At 44.1% G+C, this 26,547-nt stretch overlaps 1 protein-coding gene across 2 annotated transcripts; it reads right to left on the bottom strand.

The window, feature by feature from the left end:
• Window positions 1-26,526, bottom strand: GNB5 (G protein subunit beta 5). Of its 2 annotated transcripts, XM_039339597.1 has the most exons (13): window positions 23,680-26,526; window positions 18,147-18,284; window positions 16,395-16,506; window positions 11,247-11,383; window positions 9,844-9,885; window positions 9,457-9,533; window positions 7,959-8,091; window positions 4,871-5,014; window positions 4,467-4,558; window positions 3,841-3,889; window positions 1,804-1,900; window positions 389-555; window positions 1-292 (listed from the first exon to the last, which is right to left on the bottom strand). In XM_039339597.1, exons 2-13 carry the CDS (start codon window positions 18,270-18,272, stop codon window positions 281-283), a joined length of 1,188 nt encoding a protein of 395 aa, XP_039195531.1. In that variant the 5' UTR covers window positions 18,273-18,284; window positions 23,680-26,526; the 3' UTR covers window positions 1-280. The 2 variants fall into 2 exon arrangements, with proteins under 2 accessions (XP_039195531.1, XP_039195532.1); XM_039339598.1 differs by lacking the exons at window positions 16,395-16,506; window positions 18,147-18,284; window positions 23,680-26,526 and adding an exon at window positions 12,153-13,133 and having other exon boundaries at window positions 3-292.
• Window positions 26,527-26,547: the final 21 nt, after the last annotated feature.

Here is a 26,547-nt window from a genome sequence, read left to right as displayed (position 1 = left end):
TCCACAGCCAGCAATGCTGGCTGTGGAATTCTGGGAGTTGAAGTCCACATGCCTTAAAATTGTCAAGGTTGAGAAACACTGATCTAGAAGTAACTTTCAGTTGGGCAGCTGTGCAATTAAGCCTAACAAGGTGTCTTCTTCCAACTTTTCACCATCCCTTTAAGGTTGTGATAGAGTCTTTGCGGTAGATTTCACCCTCTCCCCCCCCCATTAAATTGATGTTCCGTGGGGTGATCCTATGATGCCTATATGAATACATGTTGGGAAACCGCCCTGCTATTTAAGCCCAGATCTGTGGAGAAAAACATCAAACAATGGTTAGCTTCGTTCCTGGGATTCTCCTTTGGATTTAAAGAAAAAAAGGAACCATTGAAGACAACATCCTTACCCTCAGAGTGTGATCCCACGATCCAGAACAAAACGCAGTCCCGTCGGGCGAAACCCTCAAAGTGCTAACGCGGTTCTCGTGACCGAACAAAATGGCGACGCGCGATCCTTTCAGAACATCCCAAACATTTATGGTGTAGTCGTTGTAGCCCGCAAATAATAAGCGTCCTGTGGACAAAATCCTGCTGGTCAGGTCAGGTTCCAATATGCAATGTTCCAATATCTGGGGGGGCTGCCACAAAGAAGAAGGGGGGGGGACATCCTATTCTCCAAAACAACTGAAGGCAGGACAAGAAGCAATGGATGAAAGTAATCTAGGAGAGAAGCAACCTAGAACTAAGGAGAAATTTCCTGACAGCTAGAACAATTAACCAGTGGAACAGCTTGCCTTCAGAAGTTGTGGATGCTCCAACACTGGAGGTTTTTAAGAAGAGACTGAACAGCCATTTGTCTGAAATGGTATAGGGCAGTGGTGGCGAACCTATGGCACGGGTGCCAGAGGCGGCACTCAGAGCCCTCTCTGTGGGCACAGGCGCCGTTGCCCCAGTCCTGGCCTTCAGCTGAGTTTTATAAAACCTTTTTACTTTAGGCCTCCGCTGCCATGTGCAAAAAAAAAAAAGTCAATCAGTCAATTTCAACTTCTCGCAGAAGAAAAAAGATCTTGCAAAGTTGGAACTGATTGACTAAATTTTTTAATCCCACCCAGTCGGCCGTACCACCGCAGCCATACCCACCCAATGGGCCACACCTGCCCGGCACTCGACGATGCATAAGTGGGTTTTGGGTTGCAGTTTGGGCACTCAGTCTCTAAAAGGTTCGCCATCACTGGTATAGGGTTTCCTTCCTGAGCAGGGGGTTGGACTAGATGACCTCCAAGGTCTCTTCCAACTCTGTTATGCTGTTATTCTGAATCACAGCATTATGCCGGTGACACAATCAATCAATCAATCAAAGTTTCCAAACAGATTCATAAGTAGAAGAAAACCAGTGAAAATTCTAAAGGAAAAATTGATCTTCAGCCAGCACAACAAAGATATAATTCTCAGCTCAACTTTTCCATCTTATGACTTTGTGATTTTTACCTCAGTGTAATAAACATCTTCCCACTCACCTGTCTGAGTGAGTTCACTGGACATTCCACCTTGAGCAATTAAAATTCAAATCAAGAAAATGCTACACCTTTAGTTAACTTCACGTACGTTTTTTCCTAACTGAGAAAGCCAAAACACACCTAGGGTTGAAGGACAAACTCCAGGAGCAACTGTTTTAAGTCTTAAGGTCTGGAAAGGTTTAACTTCTCCGAATGGAACTGCTTTGCTGTTATCTATGCCAAACTAAACTGGAGGAAGACCACCCTTAATTCTTCCCCTGGTTAGTTCCGTGAGCAAAGAAAATACATCAGGATTCACATCTCACCGCTAAGAGAAAAATCCACATTGGACGCCCCAAAGATGATGCTTTCTTTGGAATAAATAGCCACCTCTCTGTCCGCTCGGAGGTCATATAAACGGCACTCAAGAAGAAGGGAAGAAAAAAAGAAAACTCATTATCTAGAGCATTTTTAAATATGATATGATCGTACACAAGATTTTGGCCATGCCAGTAAAACTCCTGTACGGCCCTGTAATGCCATAATTAGGGGTAAATTCAAGGCAACTGGATGGAGCTGAGCGCTTACTGGCCTGAGGCTCTTCCTGACACCACGTGGAGTATGCAACAGGAAATATTTTCTTTGTACCCTAGGAGAAAAACATCTGCCGCTATCTAGGACTGAACTCTCAACCTTCTGAGTAGGAAGTGACCGTCTTCGCCACTAAGCCAACACGCCGCTCATCTTAGCTATGCCAGCAAACCTACATAAACCTGAATACTGTGCCCTGTTCACCGATAAATTACTTTAATGTTGCCCAGATGTACTGTGTTTCAACTCCCATGGATTCCATGAGCTTCTTTGATCATTCCAGGATCACCTTCCCTCAGCTGTCTTTCTTCAAGCTGTTGGGATCTCAACCTCCAGAATTCTCATGTATGGCTATGCTGCCCAAGGAATTCTGGGAACGGAAGGCCACACATCTGGAAGTTGCCCAAGAGAAATTGGAAGCACATTCTTGGCTGTGAAAACCTAGAATTTGGTACCTCAACTAATGGATTGCCTTATCAAAGCTCATCTTGACCTTTTTGGTTGACCAGGTAAATTATGACGTGGCTTCCCAAGAAAATACATCTCCTTTTAGAAAGCATTTATTTCAAAAGCCCCTTTTCCCTATTCATTTATTTCAAAAGCCCCTTTTCCCTATTCAACTGCCTCAGTCACATTCACTAAAGATTTCTTGGCTGCTTTGGGAGATTATTATTTTAGCTTATTTTTGTTTGCAACAGCATTTTTACGCCACCTTGGAATAATCTTTTGGCATGGAAAGATGGGGGCGGGATGTCCGAAACAAACCAATAAATAACATTCAAAATGAGCTTCCAATAACATTCCATCCTTCTTCTACCTCACTGTAATTTTTTTTCCTCCCACATAAATTCCATTTCTTTGGCTTATTGATTTGTCTCGCTTCCTCCAGGAGTCCAGGGCAAAATATGCATGGATTACTCCTTGTTAACCCTGCAAGAGCAGTGAGGATAAAAAGATCTGGAGAAATTTCACGGCTAAGAAGCAATCTTAAACTCAGGTGTTCCTGGTTGAGTTCAACAAGGACAGAGATAGAGACATTTGGTATGCCTTAAGTAAGCTGGCCAAGAAAATAACAATATGCATTGTATCTTGAACTAAATTCCCAGAAGTCTTAGCCAGTGTAAGAAGGGGATGCTGGAAGTTGTAAGAGCAACATCTGCAAGTCAAAGACTGTCCTTCCTTAGGTCTAGATCTTATAGATCCATGGACTGCTAATGAGAAACTTTTAGAAGAACATTCATTGACCTAAGAACTGGGTGTCAGGCAGAGACATGAGATCTCAAGTCCTTCAAAGGATCTGGAATTTGCACTCTCATCTTTCCCAACTACTGGCTGGCTTAGTTGAGGTTGATAGGAATTGGGAGTCTTAACGCTATTTACAGGACTGGCTACTAGTTCTTCTCTTCTCTACTGGCAATGATGGGTAATACACAGCTAATGAGAATGTGTGGTTTGATAGGAACCCATCTGTGCCCTCCCGACTCTTGAGATCTTTTAGATCTTTCATCGGGATGTGTGTGGATTCCAGTCGACCAAACATCCCAGACAAACCACCAGTTATTTCTCTGAACATCACCAAACATCTCTTCTCAACCCACATTGAAGGGACAACAAATGGTCTTACACATGGTATCTAAGAGTTGATAGTCACTTCATGGCACTTAATCAGTCACTCACAAGCTTCACCCAACAAGCCACTGGGGCTCTATCTAGGTCCAGCCTTCATTCATGGGAAAGGCATGTGTCTCTCAAAATTAAATAATGCTACATACCGTGGCATCATCTGAGCCAGAGGCAAAAGCGTCTCCACTTGGGTAGTATCTTCATAAAGAGGAAGAAAAAGAGGTCAGCACACTTTTGAAGCAATATTCGGGAATCCTTGCAAAACACAACTGAGCCCTTGGACTTTCCCTTGATCTCACCAGGCCCTGGCCACATGGTTTGGGTAAGGGAGATTCTTGTATTGATTCACATCCAGATTTTCACCACCATTCGGCAAACCGAGATCATTTGGATCAGTCCTTGTCAGGAGCTAGCAACCAGATCCCCAGGTGAAAGCTTCAAGTTGACTACTTTATTGTGTTCTATCCATAGTACAGGAATCTCCCCAGCCTGCTTGCCTTCTCTTGGGAACAAACCATTATGGGACTTAAAAGAGGTCAGCCCTATGTCCCTTGTGACTGTGCAATGACTCAAGGCTACTTCCCCGCTTGATCCCTCCTCTTTGCCTGGCTGGGCGTTTCCCAACAGTTCTTCATATTGGGTCCAGAGGATGGTAGAGCGACCAACAGATGCCACAAGAGGCCCAACCCATCACCCTCTCCCTCTACTGCCTTCCACCCACAAAGCCTTTCTTGTCAATAGGCCCCAAGACACCCTTTCAACATAGGATTGTCACCTGACACCATTAATATCCGACTCATGGGTTTCAAAGGACTGAATGCACTGCCCGGTCCGCATGTCCCAGATCATTGCTTTTTTATCACATCCCTAAACAAACAACAACAACAAAGCACATATAATAAGACGCTCTGCTGCCATTCCCAAGGAGGAAAAAATTGAGATGACAAAATGCACAACAGCCGAAAGATGTTATTTGTTGGAAATATTTTTTGTACAGCATCTTAACATCTGCTTCATGCTCTCGCCCAGTTCACGAGCCTTTAAGGGCATCGGTAAGGAGACTCCTCGTTTAGCAACCACAATTGGGATCAGGAACTTAGTTGTTAAGCAAAGTGGTCACTAAGTGAAACCTAGACCCCTTCGATCCCCAGCCTGCATAAAAAAATAAGCCTACTTTACCCCCGACACAAACGTGTTCCCTGTTTCTGAAGGAGCAAGATCCAGGCACAAGACATCTGCCCCATGTCCGTGGAAACTCTGTAGAAGCTGCCCACTTTCAACGTCCCAGAGGGCACAGGTGCCATCACCGCTTGCAGTCAAGATCTTTGGGGGGTGGGGGAGGGGAGAAGGAAAAAAAAAACAGAGGCCATTCAAGTAACTTGCATCAAATCACGAATTCCCTTGGCTTCTTGATTCACCAAACCCCATCACACAGTCTTTTGATTCATATGAAAGGACTGTAAATCTCCTAAATCGGTGGCTCTCAACTTTAATGCCGCGACCCCTAACCGGTTGTAAGTCGAGGACTACTCAACCGGTCGTAAGTCGAGGACTACTCAACTGGTGCAGCACCGTTTGCAGAATGGGACTTTTGGCGGGCTCAGCAGGGCAGAGACAGCCTGGACAATTCCTATTGGCTTTTGAAAGCCAATAGAATTAGACTCTATTCAAGAGAGTCTATTCTATTGGCTTTCAAAAGCCAATAGAATAAAAGGGAGTAGCACAGCTAAGGAAAAGGGGGAAAAAAATGGCGGACTGTGTTGTTTGGTGACCCCCGTGAAATGGTCGTTCGACCCCAAATGGGGTCCCGACCCACAGGCTGAGAACCACTGTCCTAAATTAATTGATTTACTAAATCTTTAGTCTTCAACTGTAGAGGAATAAAAGGCAGAGCCTGGGAGTGGAGTTAAGAGAGGGTTGTTGTTGTTAGTTGCGAAGTCGTGTCCGACCCATCGCGACCCCATGAACAACGTTCCTCCAGGCCTTCCTGTCCTCTACCATCTTCTGGAGTCCATTTAAGCTCCATTATCCTTCAAAAGAAGAATCAGGTCTCCATGAACTCAGAGAGCAAAACGGATCTGTAACCCATCAGGTATGCTCAGGAGGGTATCCTATCTACATTTCCTGGTAAAATACATGGGAAAATCCCATTGGGCAACAAACCCCCATTTAGGGTTAGAGTTAGGTCTCCATGAATTCAGAGAGAAAAATGGACAACGCCAATGGATTTGGAGCGCATCGGTATGCTTAGGACGATGCTGACTTTTTCAGCCCGCCCTATCTACATTTCCTGGCAAAATACATCAGAAAATCCTGTAGGGAGTGGGGGGGGGGGCAAACCTACCAAGGGTTAGGTCTTCATAAATTCGGAGAGCAACCTGTATCAGTGTTAACAAAATACAAGAGTGTTTTGGTCTTTTGTTCCCCCGTCTGTGCAGTCAACACTGGGATTAAATGAAACTCAGATATGTAAGAGCTTTATCTGCCGTAATGGGGCAAAGGGCTGCATGCTGGCAATTGATTAAGAAGCAATGGGATACAATTCCTGTTTGAAATGGGAGTAGCAAATCAGAGCAAATTCCATCCATTATATAGGAATTTTGCTGCTGAAGAGGCCAACGTCTAGAAAAATGGAGGCCCTTTTATCCAACGAGGGAGTCCTCGTTGCTTACAGGCCACTTCCTAAAACACCTCCAAAAGTAAGGTTGGGATTCATGCTATTTACAGTGTCCTGATGCTGCATTGCATTTGTTTTAATTCTTCCACCAGCCGCCTCTCTCTCAAGGCTACAGTTTGATATACCAAGAGCACCCCAGGTAGATGGGTGATACCGGTTTCCATGGCAATAGACTTGCACCGTCATCTTGGGCTTATTCCTGGAAACAGCGGAGTGGGAAATAGCAATTTCCTCTGAAGCCTCTCACATCCCAGAATAGACTCTGCTCAAGCTGATATTTCGCTAGCGCACTGAAAGAAATCTAACACTGTGCTCAATTTTGCACCAAAAGCACCTTGGGCATGTCTTTCTGAGAAAAAGAGAATGTTAAGTGGAGCATCACTGAATTTAGCAAGAAAACGAGGGAGGAGGTTATATGAACGTCCTTCTGTCATCGTTTTTTCCTTGGTCCGTTGCCTTCCCTGGTTTCATTCAGTCCCAAGAGAAGACAAATATGAGGATCTTCTCACTGGGCCGTCTCAAAAGTGCTTTTCCAAGAGGCAACTGGAATTCAGTCCAGAACTGAAGAAGCTCCTCTGATGAGAAGCAAGACGTCTTCAAACAAAAACAAAGTCCAGTTGCCTCTTGCAAAAGCACCCTTGGGACAACCATGACTTGGATGACCGAGAATCTCCACAGACATTTCTCACTGGGGTTCGCCAGTAGGAGAATGACCTCCAACATTCTGCCTTGAGAAATTGCTGGAGAACATCTCTTCCTGAAGAACTATGGAGAACCCATCAGCCAACTTTTCTATCCACAAATTGAGTGGGGGAATTTCCAAAGTTTGCAATTTGCATTTCCATATTTTTTTATTGCGGGGGGAAGGATGTTGTTGTTAGCTGCAAAGTCGTGTCCGACCCATCACGACCCCATGGACAATGTTCCTCCAGGCCTTCCTGTCCTCTACCATCTTCTGGAGTGCATTTAAGTTCATGCTTACTGCTTCAGTGACTCCCTCCAGCCACCTCATTCTCTGTTGTCCCCTTCTTCTACTGCCCTCGATCTTTTCCTGCATTAGGCCCTTCTCTATTGAGTCCTTCCTTCTCATTAGGTGGCCAAAGTACTTGAGTTTCAACTTCAGGATCTGGCCTTCTAAGGAGCAGTCGGGGTTGATCTCTTCTAGGACTGACCAGTTTGATCGCCTTGCAGTCCAGGGGACTCGCAGGAGTCTTCTCCAGCACCAGAGTTCAAAGGCCTCCATTCTTTGGCACTCAGCCTTTCTTATGGTCCAACTTTCACAGCCATGCATTGCAACTGGGAAAACCATGGCCTGGACTATATGCACTTTCGTTGGCAGGGTGACGTCTCTGCTTTTTAGTATGCTGCCTAATAGGTGCGCTTATTAGTTGGACTTCAGTTCTGTGGGACGAGAAAGGGGCCACTCTGATTTTTCTCTATGAAGCATAAAGAATATTTTAGCCATCCCTACCCCAAAGGAAACAAACGAGTGTCTTTACAGGGATTGAGGAAAACCACGCTCACTCTAAACTACAAAACCTTTTTTTTCCAATTTAAAGTGACAAAAAACTGCAGGTTGGATGTACTTGCCTGCATATCAGAATTAGTGAAGCTGCAAGCTGACAAGTAGTTAGTATGCATAGCGACAGATTTCTTCTTAGCGGCCATGTTCTCGTTTTTTTCAAAGGTCAGGGGATATACAGAGCATTTGTTATCCAGACCACTAGATTAAAAACAGGATTAAAAAAAAGAGAAGGAAATTCTTTTTTGAAAACATCACCAGAGTGTTCTGCCCAGGATCTCTTTGAGAAAGTTGCCCAGGGTCGCAAGTGTCCTAGTCCCCCCCTCCACTGCACAAGAGAGTCTTTTCCAAAATATAGCTCAGTATTTTGAATAATCAGCTGGACCACCCCTTTTCAGGCTGGGTAATAAAACCGACCTATTTAAACTTGCTGGTGTATCTGAACCATGCTAGTTATATGGGACCTGCAACCTTGAAGCCCTCAAAGTTCCTGGATTATCAATTTATTCTGGACTAAATTGAAAGTTGAGAGATTGGAACTTCAAATTCCTGAACAACCTGAGATGTAAGATATGGAGAGTCATCTCCTCCATTATCTCATTTCCCCAGGAGTCTTCAGAAGACACATCATGGGAGGTCCTTCTAGAGCAGGGGTCCTCAATCTTGGCAAATTTAAGACTTGTGGACTTCAACTCCCAGAATTCCTGTTCTAGAAGCCCTCTACTCTGTTTGTAAATATTGTTTAATTAACTGGAATCATTGCATTACATTTGCTGAAAGTTCTCTTGAGGGTCAACTGCTGGAAAGGTGACTTCTAAATACCGTGGTACCTTGGTACTTGATGCTCTGAAAGTCATCAAATTAGGGACTCAATGCATTTTGACGCGAACATTTTGTCCCAGAACTCGTTGTTTGTTTGGTACTCGACATGCAAGCTAGAAGTTGTCGGTTTTGGCTGCCTCATTGCTCGCTACCCTTTCTGGCCGAAACAAAGGGTCACGGGTTAAGTCAAATGGTTAGTTTGGAACTCATTTTTAGTACTCGTTGTGCTTCCCAAAACAATTAACGAGTACCAAGGTACCACTGTAACTAAATATAAAAGAAAACAGATCTTCTAAGTGATAGCCCTGGTATACGGTATCTCCAGAGGTGGATCTGGCCCATTCATTTCCAAGATCTCCTTTGAAGTCTGCCTGAATGTAATTGTGAATATAATTGTATTCAGACAAGCTTTTGAAACTTAATGGTAATGGGTCTCTTCCTGTTTATTCTTCTACCTGTTTTCTATTTGGGCTATTTTACTCAAGAGGGTTTTTACCATTCTATTACGGTATATACGTTATTTTGATGTTTTCAGATAGTGCCCATAGAGACAAGATAAAAATATTATATGCATTAATATATTCATGCAGCCAACCCATTTCTCTTACAACCAATATTAAAATCCAGCCAATATTAAAAAATGTCCATTTGAGAACCAATCGGTTTAAGAGAAGAGATAGCATCATTTGTCACGATCAAAACATTGGTTTTCAAATACCTTACGTTAAAGAGGCTTCTGCTTACCCACATGCAATGGCGCATCCAGATGGAGCATATGCACACGCCATCACCCATGTACAGGGCATTGTCACCGCGTGCTCCTGAAATACAAAGCATTCTTTGCTACTGCTAAGCCAACATTTGACCTAGCCTTTGCTCCTGGACAAGGGACTCTGATCTGGAAAAATCACTGAGACATTAGAGAAAAGACCACAGGGCAAAACACAGCCAATTCCCACAATACCAGCCACAAATTTGGTGGATATCATTAGGCCCTAGCCAAAATTTGGGGTCTTCATCCTTACGCATCAATGCAACGAAAGACAAAATAGGATGCGCTTTTTCTCCCGTCTCCCCCATCAAACGGATCCTTCAGACTGTACACCATGTTAATGTTGTAAAGCAACTCACCTTATTGGTGGTGAAGGCATCCCAAACAATCACCTTCCCATCCTAAAGAAGGAAAAATAAAACACTCTGAAATATGTGAGTTTATTTTGAAGTGACACCGCAATTGAGTCCACTATGAATTCTGCTTACGCCTTCTGCCTATAATTACAGGAGTTTATGAGGCAGAGGAGACACGACTTAATTAAACCAACAGTGTGTCAACTTTCCAAAGATACATCAAGTCTAGACAAAAGTAAACCCTTTTGAGATATCACCATGAAGTCAGCCTAGGTATTCTGCCTTAATCAATCTGATCATAGTGGCAGTCAAGGAAGGTGGCATTGTTATCCCATGATGTCTCCATGACTCATAAATGACCTCTGGTGTACATCAAGTGGGCTTTGGTTTCTCTGGAGCTTCCCATGCTACTCTTAATCACCGTGAACCTTTTTATTCCTACTCCTACTCAGCTATGAAGCCAGAAACAGGATCCAGTTCCAGCCCAGAGCAAACCATGCTTATCTAGATGGACATCTCAACTGGCAAAGCATTTCTCCATCCAAAGGGAGAACCCTCAGGGAGACTTTCACCTCCATCACAATCAGACCAATTGGTCCTTGTTAGGCTGCTGGCTCTAGACAAAGCATGACTCAAGACCTCCAGATTCTCCTCTGTTTCGGCTTTTGCGCTTATGACAAGAAGTCTTGCTGTAGCATCAACCCTGGAGAGCATGATAAAACGTATTCTATAGCATGTATTCACCCTGAACAATAGAGATAATAATGAACTGATTGTAGACATACGTATGTCCTTCTTAGGAAAAAAAAGGGTACTTGGTTTCTATTCTGGTGGAACGTCAATTCTTTGACAGAGAGGATGGGTGAGACAGAAGATACAAAAGGCTAGGAAGCATTGGTCTAGACCAGGAGTAGGCAACCTTGGCTCTTTTATGACTCGTGGACTTCAGCTCCCAGAATTCCTGAGCCAGCATGGCTCAGCTTGGAAACTTCTCCCTTTCCCCTCAGCATAGCTGGCTCAGGAATTCTGGGAGATGAAGTCCACGAGTCATGAAGGGGCCAAAGTTTCCCTCATGCTGGCTCAGGAATTCTGGGAGTCGAAGTCCACAAGTCATGAAGGAGCCAAAGTTTGCCTCATGCTGGCCCAGAATTCCTGAGCCAGCATGGCTCATCTTGGAAACCTCTCCCTTTCCCCTCAGCGTGGCTGGCTCAGGAATTCTGGGAGTTGAAGTCCACGAGTCATAAAAGAGCCAAGGTTGCCTACCCCTGGTCTAGACTAGGTGTTTCTCCACCTTGGAAACTTGAAGATGTATGCTGGGAGTTGTTGAGAAGCACACACAGCTTGAAGCTGCCACAGTCTCGAAAGAAGCTGAAAAGACAATATAAACAAATAAAAACTCCTGTTACCTGGGAAGAGCTAACAATTCTTCTTTTGTCCTTGCACCAATCCATACAGAGGACTTTGTTCCCATGGCCTTTCAGGGTCCTCCGTGTTTTCATCACAAACTGTCCCAAAGCCTCCACGCGCTCCGCCACCTGGTGCACTACGAGAAATTCACAGCGGCATTGAGCCCAGAGCCACCACTGAAGCAGGACCAAATCAGGACCCCATGCAAGAAATCCAAGCTAAGAAGGGGATTAGCAGAAGTCCTGGGGAAGCTGTGTGAACCCAGGGAAATGAGGTGGGCCTGTTTGCATCCAGAGCAAGGACCAAAAAAAGATGGATAACCTCACCTATTCAAAGACCCGGTCTTTGATTCCCACCTTTAGAACCACAACTGCACTGAAAAGTAATTGGATCAAGTGAAAAACAATTTCTCCCCACCTGATATTTTCTAGGTATGTTTGGACTTTAGGATTCTTAATCTCTAGCTCAGGGGTAGGCAACCTTGGCTCTTTTGTGACTTGTGGACTTCAACTCCCAGAATTCCTGAGCCACGCAAGCTGAGGGAAAAGGGAGAGGTTTCCAAGCTGAGCCATGCTGGCTCAGAATTCTGGGAGTTGAAGTCCACGAGTCATAAAAGAGCCAAGATTGCCTACCCCTGTCTAGCCAGAATGACCTTTGACTGGGAATTATGGAAATCTAACCAGGAGTGAAGAACCTAGCTGCCTACCATTGATCATCAATTCAACATGTATTGGCCGCAGCACCAGAGAACAAGAACAAGCTTTATTTCTAAGCAAATGTGGAATTCCACAAGGGTTGTTTCCTTGCAATTTTCAACCTCTAGAAGTAGAAGCACTATTCAATTTTATTTATTCACACGTTCATCTAAAAGAGGCTCAGGTTGGCCCACATGATTGTTCTCTCACCTTTCCTACTGTGAAGTAGGGTGGATAGAGGAACGGCGATGGTAGCTCCGAATCATCCACAGAGTTGTTAATGAAGTGGACATCTGTTTTTCCCTTTGTTCCTTCTTTCTCTTTTTTGTGTTAATTTAAAACTAAACTTTTGGGAGATGCTTTCAATTGTCTGTGAGATCCTTTGCGCATTTCTCATGTTGTATGTGGACTTGCTCTCTTATAAAAGCAGAAGACATGGTCTACCAGTCCCACTGTGCAGAGGAATACTGCAAATTTGAGGGGAAAGGACTTAAAAGATTTCTGGGATCTTTTATGCCCATTGCAATTCAGAAAGTAGATTTATATTTACTTATTACAGACCTTAGGAGAATTCTTTTATTAGGTCCAACAAAATCCCACCATGTCCAATTTTTCAAATTCTACAACTCTCTTCATCAAATTGGGCAATCAACCTCGTTGGAATTCTGGATACGCTGGTCCTTTTATGTTGCATCATTAATTCTCCTAAACCAGGGGTCTACAGTCTTGGCAACGTTAAGATTTGTGGATTTCAACTCCCAGCCATGCTGGCTGGGGAATTCTGGGAGTTAAAGTCCACAGGTCTGGTTTAGGAGAATAATTCTGGAAGTTGAAGTCCACAGATCTTAAAAGCCGCCAAGTTTGGAGACCCTTGTCCTAAACCAAAACAGCCCTATTTATTAATATTTCACGACTGGTAAAACGCTGTCTTTTAGGAGCGATCCTCTGTACTAAGAAGAGAAGAAGTTTCTTTAAAAAGCATCCACTCTCATCTTTAAAAAAAAGGAGCCCCATTAAAACCACATCAAACCTTCTTAAAAGTGCAGTTAAAAAAGCAACGGCCATTCACCCAGGCAATTATAATAATAATAACAGTAAAGTTGGAAGGGACCTTGGAGGTCATCTCATCCAACCCCCTGCTCAGGCAGGAAACCCTATAGTACCATTTTGGACAAATGGCTGTCCAGTCTCTTCTTAAAAACTTCCAGTGTTGGAGCATTCACCACTTCTGGAGGCAGGTTGTTCCACTGGTTAATTGTTCTAACTGTCAGGAAGTTTCTCCTTAGTTCCAGGTTGCTTCTCTCCTCGATTAGTTTCCATCCGTTGCTTCTCGTCCTGCCTTCAGGGGCTTTGGAGAATAGCTTGACTCCCTCTTCTTTGGGGCAGCCCCTGAGATACTGCAAGACTGCTATCATGTCCCCCCTTGTCCTTCTCTTCATTAAACTGGCCATACCCAATTCCAGCAGCTGTTCTTCATATGTTTTAGTCTCCAGTCCCGTAATCATCTTTGTTGCTCTTCTCTGCACTCTTTGTAGAGTCTCAACATCTTTTTCACATTGTGGTGACCAAAACTGGATGCCGTATTCCAAGTGTGGCCTTACCAAGGCCTTGTAAAGTGGTATCAACACTTCACGTGATCTTGATTCTATCCCTCTGTTAATGCAGCCCAGCACTGTGCTGGCTTTTTGGGCAGCTGCAGCACACTTGACAGACCGCTTCAAAAGCCAATCGAAAAATTTCACTCTGCTTTCCAAAAAACGCTTCCAAACGAGAGGGCCAGTTTAAAAAAAAAAAAAAAAAAAGCTGAATTCAGATTTCTTTTCTTTTTTCTTTTTTGCAAGCAGGCTGGTTTTGCTCCCAGCGCATCCTTGACAAGTTCCAGGACAGATTCCTCTTTTGCACAAATGGAGCACTTAGGGGCCAAACAGACTTTGAACTCCCACAACTGGCCTCTGTCTTTGCTGGCAGGGTTGTTTTTTTGGCAGGACTCCTGAACCCAATACTGAGGAGTGGGTGCCTTATGACTTATTTGGCTATCATTCAAGGCAACCCATTTATGCCTCTTTAATCCTCCCGTTGATGGATTAGCCGTTTAAAAAGCAACCAGAAGCTTTCTCTTTATATTTTGGGAAGAACAGAAATAGGTCTCTCTCTTGCAGGCCGGCAAAGCTGATTCCCGTCTGCTGGAAAGCCAAATATTGGTGAAGGATTTGGGAATTTTTAAAGCATTCCGTACTTTCTACTCTGGGAAACAGGTTCACCAGGGCTTGGAGGACCCGGTGGGTTTTGACCCCATTGTTCAAGGCCAAGGACTCTAAAAATGTCAGAGTTCCTTGGAAGATAAAAAATATCAGTGGAATACATTTATTTCACTGGGAAAGAAAAATGGACACAACAAAGGGGACAGAAATAAACTTCTCTTAAGTCTTTTTTTTTCCCCTTTTGGCTGGAATGCCCTGCACTCGATATGAGTCCTCAAACTGCTCCATGCGTCTGAAATCTTTAACAGCCCAAGGAAGTCAAGCTAAATAAAATGCATTGGCTGAGAAAAGCAAGTAAGGCAATTTTCGATTCAGACTCCCTGAGGGCCAAGGACTTTTTGTAAAATCCTTGTCAAAAAAGTCTAATAGTGCAATTTTGGAATGTCTGGACTTCTACTCCCAGAGTTCCCAGTGATACTGAGGAATTCCGAGATCACTGGGAGTTGAAATTAAAATGCTAGACAGCCATTTGTCTGAAATGGTATAGGGTTTCCTGCCTGAGCAGAGGGTTGGATTAGATGACCTCCAAGGTCCCTTCCAACTTTATTATTATTTTGGATCATCGCACAGTCAGCCAGATGTTCAGACTGGATTTGGCATTTTGTCTACCTATCGAGTCCTTACCCAGGACCTGGGATAGGCAGATGTGGATGTTTGATGGTATTACAGATATCGTCGCAGGATGGAAGCAGTTCCTAGTACGGCTGCCTTTTGCAATTGACTAATAGCGAATTTGTCAGTGCCAATGGTGTTCAAGTGGTGCTCCAGTTGTTGTTGTTGTTGTTATTATTATTATTATTTATTATCTCAAAGTTACAAATGTATATAATACTCCCTCCTCCTCCCATTTTTCGCACCGCAACAACCCTAGTGAGGTCAATTGTCAGCCTCTTGCAGGTCTACATCCTCCAGATATGTTGGTCAACACTCAGCCACAGCTGGCTAAGGATTGGACAGTTGGTGCTGGACACATCTGGAGGGGATGAGTCGAGGAAGATGACTAGCGAGGTCCACTCTGCTCAACCTAGCTCCTGTCTCTGGACTGCGGTGGTGATAGAATGAAAGCCCACGTAGTCCTTAGAGAAGGAAGTGAGACACAATTTCATCTATTTTTGCCCTCCCGTTTGTCTGAAATGGTTCTCAATCTGTGGTCCACGGACCCTGGGTGTGTGTGTGTGTGATGTCATCACAGGGATCCTGTCCAGTGCTTTCAATCTTAAGTCTTGGTGGTCCATGGCCACAAAAGGTATTTAAAGGGGGCCCCGTGGGGAAGAAAAAGTTGAGAACCACTGGTAGAGGGTTTCCTGTTTGACCAGGGGGTTGGACTAGAAGACCTCCCAAGGTCCCTTCTAACCGATACGATTCTTCTGTTGTCCAGAATTGCTGTAGTTGGGCAGCGTGTACTTTGAATACATTATAATTCAAACAGGTTATCATTCCCACCCATCCACCCACCCACCCACCCTCGAATTATGCAAGCATATTCATGGCAACCGTTAACAACTCCGGCTAAGTTCAAAGCTTCTTCTTTTACTGGGTGGCAGATCCAGGTCTCTGCAGAGCAGAAAAACAACAAGGCTCCAAACTCTTCCCCCTCCCCCAAAAAAATCCAGGGGTGCTTGGAGGGTTGATTCCGAGGCGACTCCCCCCCCCTCCCCAAGAAACAGCAGCTTGCAAGCCCAGCCTCCCCCAAACCTAGTTAGCTGCTCACCAACCCTATTTGAGCTGCCCCTCCAGGACCCCCGGGCTCCAGGCTATCTCGAGGGCGCCAGGTTGCAAATGGGGAGGGCTGGAGCGTGTCTAGGGCGCCGGAGCCCCGTTTCTCCGGCCGGCGGGAGGAGAAGGGCAGGAGACGGTGCAAAAAGCAGGAAGGAAGGGAGAGGCCCTTCTCTGCCTCACCCCCCCATGACCCATGGGAGCCCCCTCCCATGCCCCCTTGGCCCGCCGCTGCTTTGGGGCTTGGCCGGGCATCCCTCCGGCGTCTCCACCCGGCGGAGCCCGTTGTTTACGCCGGCCAGCGCGAGGGGGGCATGGCCGGGGCGGCGCCCCTTCCCCGCCCGGCGCTGCCCCGGAGGGACCCGGTTCCCGCTGCCCTCCGCCCGGGCTTGCAGGAGAGGCGGCGCCCAGCTGCCTGCCTGCCTCCCTCCGGCGATGCCCGGGGCGCAGCCCGCCCGGCCCGGCCCCGACTCACGCTCCACGTCGTGCAGCTTGGCCCGCTCCTCCTCCAGCTTGCCCTTGAGATTCTCCGCTTCGCTCTTGAGCACGGCCAGGCTCTCCTTCTCCTGCAGCCCCTCGGTTGCCATCTTGGCCAGAAGGGGAGAGAGAGGAGCGCGCCAGTCAACCAGCCAGCCAGCCAGGCGGGGATGGGGAGGGGAGGATGGGGAGGGGAGGGGAGGACGGGGGAGAGAAGGAGGAGCCTCCGCCCCCGCCCAGCCGGGGCAGCCCTCTCGGGAGCGCGCGGCGGCGGCATCCACCGGTTAATGGAGGAAGAGTGGAAGCCCCGCGCAGCCTTCTCTCCGCCTGCGCCCTCCAGATGCGCCCTAGGACTACAACTCCCAGCCCTGGGTCAGGAAACGTCTGCAAGAAAACTAAGCAAGCTCAGAGAGCACCAAAGACCCCACACCTCTCCTTCTCCTCTGCGTCCTGTCTACAAACCTCACTCCCTTCTAACACTGATGACGTTACCTAGTTTGGGTAATGAAACGTCTGCAAGAAAACCACCAAGCTCAGAAAGGACCAAGGACCCCAAAGCTCCCCTCCTCCTCCTCCTGTCCACAAACCCCACTCCCTTCTAGCACTGATGACATTGCCTAGTTGGATCCTGAAATGTCTCCAAGAAAACTAAGCAAGCTCAGAGAGCACCAAGGACCCCACAGCTCCCCTCCTCCTCCTCCTCCTGTCCACAAACCCCACTCCCTTCTCGGGCTGATGACATTGCCTAGTTGGATCCTGAAATGTTTGCAGGGAAACAATCAAGCTCAGAGAGCATCAAGGACCCCACAGCTCCTCTCCTCCTCCTCCTCCTCCTCCTCCTCCTGTCCACAAACTCTAGTCCTGATGATGTCACTGAGTTTGGGTCAGGAAACCTCTGCCAGAAAAGTAAGCAAGCTCAGAGAGCACCAAGGGCCCCTCATGTCAACCCTGAGCGACAAACGTTCGCCTTCATTGGTACTACTCCCATCCTCCACTCTGCTGGCAGGGCAAAGGGAGAGGTGGATAGATGGAGTGCCACCAGCTGGAAGGGGCAGCTTTCCAGGCTTCCCCTGCAGGCCGGCCAATTCGAGGGGAACCCCGGCCGCATCTGACGGAGGGTGGGGGGAGGACCTATTTGGGGAAGGCTGCCCCACGAAAGCTTAGGGAGGGAAGGGCTGGAATGGCTGGGTTGGACTTTCTTCAACCAGGTGCTCCTGGACTATGTTGCGACTCCTGGCAGAGTCAAGGGGGAATTCCAGGAAAGGCTATTCAAGAAATCTGGAAGGAAGGAAGGGGAAGGGAAGGGAAGGGAAGGGAAGAGGGAGGGAGGGAGGGAGGGAGGGAGGGAGGAAGGAAGGAAGGAAGGAAGGAAGGAAGGAAGGAAGGAAGGAAGGAAGGAAGGAGGAAGTTTTATACAAGTTCAAAGAAAGGAAGAATTCTGAAGCCTGCAAACCAACTTGCTCTCCGTATCCCGATTTCAGTTCCCAGAAGATTCATAGCAGAGAAAAAGAAGGTCCCTCTGCAACAATTCTCCAGATGTGGAGAACTACATCATGCCTCGCTGGTTAGTCAGGGATGATGATTTTTGCAGTCTAGTTAATGGAGGGGACAGGATCTATGTGGAGTTGGATATAGACTGGAGCTGGGTCATTTATTTTTTTTCATCTCTGGATGCACCTAAAATAGAAGGGAACCCCACTAGATCCAGTGAATTCCCACCAAACAGCCTTCAAATAGTTGTAGGACGTACCAGTTTTATGCATAACGAACAGCTGCTGCGTTTCTCCGATTTGTAGTATATTTGCTGGAGAACCTTCTCTTTCTTGCAAATGTCGCATGCCCCAAAAATATTGATCGCAAAGGTTTGGTCACACATCTTTGCAGGTAGCTGAAAGAGAGAAGAATGGAAGTGACAGGGACAGCTTTCTTTGTGACTTTAGATAGATAGATAGATAGATAGATAGATAGATAGATAGATAGATAGATAGATAGATAGATAGATAGATAGATAGATAGATAGATAGATAGGAAGGAAGGAAGGAAGGAAGGAAGGAAGGAAAGCAAGCTAGCTGCTGGAATTGGGTATGTCTAGTTTAATAAAGAGAAGGACGAGGGGGGACATGTTAGCAATGTTCCAGTATCTCAGGGGCTGCCCCAAAGAAGAGGCAGTCAAGCTATTCTCCAAAGCGCCTGAAGGCAGGACAAAAATCAATGGATGGAAACTAATCAAGGAGAGAAGCAACCTGCAACTAAGTAGGAATTTCCTGGCAGTGAGAACAATTAACCAGTGGAACAACCTGCCTCCAGAACGGTGAATGCTCCAACACTGGAAGTTTTTAAGAAGAGACTGGACAGCCATTTGTCTGAAATGGTATAGGGTTTCCAGCCTGAGCAGGGGGTTGGACCAGATGACCTCCAATGTCCCTTCTAACATTATTATTATTATTATTATTATTATTATTATTATTATTATCGATCATCGCACAGTCAGCCAGATGTTCAGACTGGATTTGGCATTTTGTCTACCTATCGAGTCCTTACCCAGGACCTGGGATAGGCAGATGTGGATGTTTGATGGTATTACAGATATCGTCGCAGGATGGAAGCAGTTCCTAATAAGGCCGCCTTTTGCAATTGACTAATAGCGAATTTGTCAATGCCAATGGTGTTCAAGTGGTGCTCCAGTTGTTTTGGGATTGCACCCAAGGAGCCTATGACTATTGGTACTACCCTTGCTTGCTTTTGCCACAGTCTTTCTATTTCTATTTGTAGGTCTTTGTATTTTGTTATCTTCTCCAGTTCTTTCTCTTCTATTCTGCTATCTCCAGGCACTGCCACGTCCACTATCCAGACTTTTTTGTCTTTCTTATCGACAATTGTTAAGTCTGGGGTGTTATGTTGCAGGTGCTTGTCTGTTTGAATTCTGAAGTCCCAGAGCAGTTTAATTTTATCATTTTCTATGACTTTCTCTATTTTATGATCCCACCAGTTTTTGCTTACAGGCAAATGATATTTTTTGCAGATCTTCCAATGCACCATTGTTGCTACTTTGTCATGCCGCTGCTTGTAATCAGTTTGTGCAATCTTCTTGCAACAGCTTACCAAGTGGTCCACTGTTTCTTCAGCTTCTTTGCATAGGCGGCACTTACTGTCTGTTGCTGTCTTCTCAATTTTGACTTTGTATGCATTTGTCCTTAAGGCTTGGTCTTGTGCAGCCAGAATTAGTCCCTCGGTCTCTTTCTTCAATTTTCCTGCTCTTAGCCATTGCCAGGTTTTATTATTATCTGCTTTCCCAGCTATTTTTTTCATGTATTGGCCATGTAGTGCTTTGTCTTCCCATGCCTCTATTCTGTTCTTCATTTGGTCTTTCTTGTAGGCCAGTTTGGTCTCTCCAGTAGTTAGTAAGCCTTCCTGATATACTAATTTCAGTGCATCTTCATCATTGTTCTTCAGATATTCTTCCAAAGCCATTTTTTCTTCTTCAACCATCTGATGTACTTGTAGCATTCCACGCCCACCTATTTGCCTTGGTAGATAAAGTCTATCAATGTCACTGCGTGGATGAAGGGCATGATTCATTGTCATTATTTTTCTGGTCTGCCTATCCATTGTTTTTAGTTCTGCTTGAGTCCAGTCCACTATTCCAGCTGTGTACCTAATGACTGGGATTGCCCAGGTGTTGATTGCCTTTATGGTATTTCCTCCATTGAGTTTGGATTTTAAGATCTTCTTCACTCTCTTGATGTATTCACCTCTAATCTTTTTCTTGACTTCAGTGTGCTTGATGTTGTCAGCTTGAAGGATACCCAAGTATTTGTAGTACTCTTCCTCATCCAGACTCTTAATGTTATTTTCGTGGGGCATCTTGATTCCTTCAGTTTTCACTATTTTTCCTTGTTTGATAGTAAGTGTGGCACATTTGTCCAAGCCAAACTCCATTACAATATCTTGGCTATATATACGGACAGTGTTGAGCAGCGATTCTATTTCAGATGATGTTTTTCCATACAGCTTCAGATCATCCATGTAAAGGAGGTGGGATAGTCTGGCAGATGTTTTTGATGTTTGATAGCCATGTCCTGAGTTATTCAGTATTGTTGACAGAGGAAACAGTGCAATAACAAATAGTAATGGTGATAATGAATCTCCTTGAAATATTCCTCTCTTGATATTAACCTCTCCCAGCCTCTCACCATTGATCTGCAACTGTGTCTTCCATTGTGCCATCGATCTTTGCACAAATTTTCTGATGTTTCTACTGACTCCTGTTATTTCTAGGCACTTTATTATCCAATCATGTGGCAGAGAGTCAAATGCCTTTTTGTAGTCAATCCATGCCACATTCAGGTTGGTCTTCCTTCTCTTGCAGTTTTCCAAGATCATTTTGTCTATTAGGAGTTGATCTTTTGTTCCTCTGCTATTGGGGCGGTTTCCTTTCTGCTCAGGTGGAAAGAGATTGTTTTCAACTAGATGCTGTTGCACTGCATCAGCTACTACACCAGTTAGTAATTTGAAAGTTGTTGGTAAGCAGGTAATTGGCCTGTAGTTACCTGGTGTTGCCCCTTTTGCTGGATTTTTCATTATTAGGTAGGTTTTCCCAGTTGTTAGCCACTTTTCAATTTCTCCTCCTTGTAGTATATTGTTGAACTGCTTGGCAATGAGTGGGTGTATAACAGTTAGATGTTTCAACCAAAACCCATGCAGTTCATCTTCACCTGGTGCTGACCAATTTTTGATTTTCTTTGCTCTTTTTTCTACCATTTTTGTTGTTATTACTAGTTCTTTCATTTCAACTTCTGTTTTATTTGCATCCACCTCTTTTAACCAAGCCGCATCCTTGTTGTATTTCTTTGGGTTATCCCATATCTGCTTCCAGAACTGCACTGTTTCTTCCTTGTCAGGTACTGACTGATTCCTTGCAGTTTCTCCATTGATGGATTGGTAGAAACGTTTCTGATTGGATTGAAATTGGAGGTTCTGCCTATAGTTTGCAATTCGAGCTTCATATCTACTGATTTTCCTGGCTATAGCTGTTATTTGTTGCTTTATTATTTCCAGTGCTTCCTTGATCTTCCTTGTTTCTAAGTGGTATTTCTTGATTAGGTATTCTTTGGTCTTCTTGTTCTTCAGCTTCTTTTCTTTCATCTGTTCTAGCTTGCTTGCATGTGATCTTAACTTGCTGATCTTATTTTCTAGTCTAACCTTCCATTTTTCTGGTGCACTGTTTGTTTGTTTTTCTTCTTTGTTGATTTTGCATCCCAGGTATTCTGTTATAACTGCAGCTGTGCTGTACATTAGTTGGTTTGTTTCTTGCAGTGAATTGGTGCTTATACTTGATATTGCAGTATTTGCATCTTTTAATGCTTGTGCTAGCTGTTTCTTTGGAACAAGCTTCAATGCAGGTAGCCTTATTCTGTTGTTTTTGTGCTGTTCTAGATGCTCAGTTATTCTTTGTTTCAATTCTTTTATTTCTTTAGTTAGAGGGTTTTGTTCTTCCTGAGGAAGAGGTGCCTGGTTTCCAAATGAGAACAGTTGTATATCTCTGCTGGATTCCTTCACTGCCAACTCCCCCTGGTTTGCCTCTACATTCTGAATTACTTCTGGTAAGGCTTTGATTTCTTTGCCCTGGGTAAACCTTTGCAGTTCGTCCAATTCTGTTTCTGTGAATACTTTATTTCGTGTTATAAATCGGCGTTGATCTGCTAGTCTCTGTTCTGTTATTTCTGATTCTGGATGTTGTTCTTTCCAGAACTGGTGCATTCGTTTTAGATATCCTCTTCTTGTTGGACTTGATCTGTAGTAACAGATCATTATTTCTTTGTTTTCCATCACTGTGTATCTGCGACGGGTAAACACCTTTTCTTCCAGTAGTTCTGCAGCTGCTGGCCCTGGTTGCTCAGCCAACAGTCCTGAGTCCTGTAACCCATTTTTCACCAGATATCCAGGAACTCCAATATCTAGTGCGGACCTTTTTACCCCCAGTGAGGCACTACCTTGACGTGGTTGTGGGGCTTGTGTACTCTGAGGAAGATGAGAGCTATGCCAGAGGTTCAACCATACTGGACAGGTCTCATCAGAGGAGTCAGACAAAGAGTGTCTCTCCCATAAAAAATATGGTGAGACGTAAATTATTATTATTATTATTATTAGAAAGAGAGAGACAGAGAGAGAAAGATAAACAACAGGATGGTGGTTGATTAGAGACAATAACTAAATTTATTATTGATTGGAAATAGTTTAGAGTTTTTGCTGAAAAAAGAAAAAAACGTGATTGAGAGATTTGATGATTAGAAAGAACAGACTATGGTACAAAGGAAATTATGTTGTAATTTTAGAGGTAAAATATAAATGTACTTATAATTGCTGCGAAGATTGGAAGCAGCTCTCTATAACTTTTCCTTTCTCTTTCCTTTTTTTTCGCTCTTTCTTTCTGTGCACCATTTTTTAATTTAGCCTGGCGAGTGGCCATCTGCTGATGCCCAAGAAAGACTAAAGAATTTATAGTAGGAGAAATGAAAGTGAATCCACTATTTTTATTTTATTTATCAAATGTATATAACCGCCCACCTCATGAATGTGGCCCTAGGTGGCGTACAGCAGAACAATTAGAAATACAACTTTTAAAAATCCATTACACCATTAAAACTTAAACATTATTAAAGCCATTTACTGAGTACAAATACACCTGCCTTGTGAGTAAAACAAGACTTGGAAAACATCGGTTTTATTTATAGGCATTAGAGGACCTTAGAAGTTCAATTCTTCTTGCAATCCTTTTACAATTCTTGCAACGTAATGTTTTTATTTTAAGTCACTTTGAGAAGGCTTGCCTGGAGAAGTAAGGTACCAAGCCCAACCAACAACAAAACAGACGTTATTGAAAAACACTTCAGCATTACTCTATAAATAGAGACTGCAAGGCGATCAAACCGGTCAGTCCTAGAGGAGATCAACCCCAACTGCTCTTTAGAAGGCCAGATCCTGAAGTTGAAACTCAAATACTTTGGCCACCTAATGAGAAGGAAGGACTCACTGGAGAAGAGCCTAATGCTGAGAAAGATTGAGGGCAATAGAAGAAGGGGACGACAGAGAATGAGGTGGCTGGATGGAGTCACTGAAGCAGTAGGCGTGAGCTTAAATGGACTCCAGAAGATGGTAGAGGACAGGAAGGCCTGGAGGAACGTTGTCCATGGGGTCGCGATGGGTCGGACACGACTTTGCAACTAACAACAATAATAGATAAATTTAGATTTGTAATAAAAAACAGTAAGGGTATTTCTTACCTTTTCTCGCCCACAGCGATATCGTGAAGTGTTAGGAATGCAACAAGCTAATCGGTGGGCTATTTAAAGTGCAGGTGGAAGAATTTCAGGCTGATTTAATCTGCTTAGAGGGATTTACCAACCCTGTAATATATAGAACGATCTTGTAATGCTGGTTGGAGTTCCAGAGACCGGTTTGAAACAGTTAAAAGGAAATTCTAGGCAATGGCTCGTTCAGTAGGGCTGGAATATGTTTCTTTCTTTGGCCTCAAGTTTCAAATTTTGAACCTCTGCCATGCCCTCACCACTGGCCATGTGGGAAGTTCGCCATTCCTCATCTAGCCAACATGCGTGAGTGTGGTTTTTAAGTCAGAAAGAGGCTGTTCCCATGCAAATCTCTGTTGATCTATACCAGGGGTCTTCAAACTCGGCCCTTTTATGACTTGTGGACTTCAACTCCCAGAATTCCTCAGCCAGGCATGCGTGCCTGGCTAAGGAATTCTGGGAGTTGAAGTCCACAAGTCATAAAAGGGCCAAGTTTGAAGTTCCCTGATCTGTACTGTGTTTGCACCTTTTCCCCTGAAATCCTCCAAGATCTGAAAAAAAAAAATTTCTGAGAACCCAAGAGAGAAATTGGGACCTGTTGAATTAAGGTCCATGTTTCACCAGGAACAATTCACACCATCAGTTCATGCAAAGAAGTTTGTAACTTAGGTATGAAGAGGAGGCTGAGGGTGGAAACCTTCTCTCGGCTATTTTTTCGCCTTCAAAGAATTATTTTTTTTAAATGAACTTTTATTAAATTTCCCCCCCAAAAAAGATAAATTACAAAACAACAGAAAAGGAAAAATTAGGGGAGAGGAGATCAAAAGGGGAGAAAGGTTAAAAAATGACAAGAAAAAACAGAGTTTCTTCAGTACAGACACAAATATAAAGTAACTTCTTACTCTTAAGTTAAAACAAAAACATTGTATGAAAGTGTACAAATTAATCAAATAGCTTTGGAATTATATATCATAAACACCCTTTACTCTTCGGTTTAAACAGAAAGGAAAAAAAATATACAAATGCATGTATATGTGTATACATGTCTAGTAAGAATAACAATACACAATATTTCTGGAATCATAACAAATCTTATCACTGAATCCTAAAATCAAATTTTCATGTTTATTTTTCTCAAGCAAGAAGCCCCAAAATGGTTTCCACGTAGAGGAGTACCTTGGTACTCAACTGCTTTGAAACTCAATAGATTTGGTACTTGATACATTTTGATGTGAAAATTTTGTCCTGGTACTCGTTTGTTTGGTACTCAATGCACAAGTTAGGACTTCATTGGTGTCAGCTGCCTTGTGACTCACTACATTCCTTATGGGAAAAATTTATTTGGTATTCATCATTTTTGGCACTCACTGCACCTCCCAGAACTAATTATGGATAAGTACCAAGGTACCACTGTAAAACAAAGCTGAATTACTTTTCTCTTTTACCAAAGTAGTCACTTTTGCCATTGATTTCAAATTCCACTTAGAAGAGTGAGGAAAATCCTCAGAGACAACTACACCCTGGTCAGCACTTCTTTACTCTCCTACCATTGGGTAGGAGATATAGAAGCATAGCCAGCCACAGCAACAAGCTGAAGAACAGTTTCTACCCATGAGCTGTCAGACTCCTGAATGGGAAATAACTCCATGTATGATAGACTTGCGGGGCCGGCACATTGTGCAATAAGTTCACATGGTGTAGTAAGATGGTGGGTTTGTTGTCACTGTGAGTTGTGTCGGGGGGGGTGCACAAAGGAGGCTCAGCCAATCTCATTGTACACATGTTGCACTTTGACAATAAAGGTTGATTTGATTTGAGTTGTGGGAATTGTGTATCTTTCTACTTTTTGCATTTAAAGGTCTTGCCGCCACTGCCATATACAAAGGATTTTTTTTAATTTTAATTTTTTTTTTTTTGAATGATGAAAGTTGTAACAAATACACATTGAGCCAGTTTGGGATGATCTAGAAAAAGCTAAGTAGGAAGTTAGCTTATCTGTGTGGCAATGACTTGACACGTTATCTAGTGGAATACTCTCATCTGTGGCACCGTCTGTCATTATACACATGCCACGCACACACAAAAGATCCAACAAAATTATTATCTTAGTCTGACTATTTACAGTGGTGGAATTCTATAAGCTGCGTTTCAAATGCCATAGGTTAAAATAAGCTCTTTATTAGTCCTTCATTATAGAAAAAAATCCTTCATTATAGAAGTATTTATAAATGTCTAAATTTAATTTATAAATGTATAAATTAAAATTAGGTCGGTCTCGATATAATATGGAGGAATCTAGCGCAGTGTTTCTCAAACTTAGCGACTTTAAGAAGCGTGGACTTCAACTCCCAGAATTCCCCCAGTCAGCCAGAATTCTGGGAGCTGAAATCCACATACCTTAACGTTGCTAGGGTTGAGGCAGGAAAACGAAATATGCAGTATTCCATTTCTTACTTTTTGAAGTCCATATTGCTTCCCCAGACTTAATACCCATTTTTTAAAAGCTTTACAGGAGAGTCCTTGGTGCTCTCTGAGCTTGGTGGTTTTCTTGCAGACATTCCATTAGCAAACTAGGTAACGTCATCAGTGCTGCAAAGTAGGTATCGTCATCAGAAGATTTACAGTGATACGGAAGCATCTCTGAACAGTCTGTGTTTGCTCTTTGAGAAAGAGTGAATTTGTTGTGATTCCTTGCTAGCCAGTGGACCCGGCAGCTGAGTCTGAGGAATCAGATGAGGAGGAGGGGCCTGGAGTGACATCAGAATCAGAGGAAGGCTTTGAGGAGCTCCAAGACTCACAGTCGGACAAGGAGCCTGGCCCCGCTACTCGCGCTCAGGCTGAGAC

The sequence above is a fragment of the Crotalus tigris genome, unplaced genomic scaffold, assembly GCF_016545835.1.
Source record: "Crotalus tigris isolate CLP2741 ecotype Arizona unplaced genomic scaffold, ASM1654583v1 scf7180000017735.2152567, whole genome shotgun sequence".
Taxonomy (NCBI): Eukaryota; Metazoa; Chordata; class Lepidosauria; order Squamata; family Viperidae; genus Crotalus; species Crotalus tigris.
Note: the sequence above shows the minus strand (reverse complement) of the source record. Positions and strands in the feature narration are given on the sequence as shown.

Bases quoted from the DNA above. Each gene is read 5' to 3' on its own strand.
- GNB5 (XM_039339597.1), bottom strand. From the start codon at position 18,272: ATGTGTGACCAAACCTTTGCGATCAATATTTTTGGGGCATGCGACATT. The intron at 11,384-16,394 runs GTGAGTCGGGGC...AATTTCTCGTAG, and splicing joins CAAGCTGCACGACGTGGAGC to TGCACCAGGTGGCGGAGCGC. The intron at 556-1,803 runs GTGAGATGTGAA...TTTTGTCCACAG, and splicing joins TGTGGATTTTTCTCTTAGCG to GACGCTTATTATTTGCGGGC.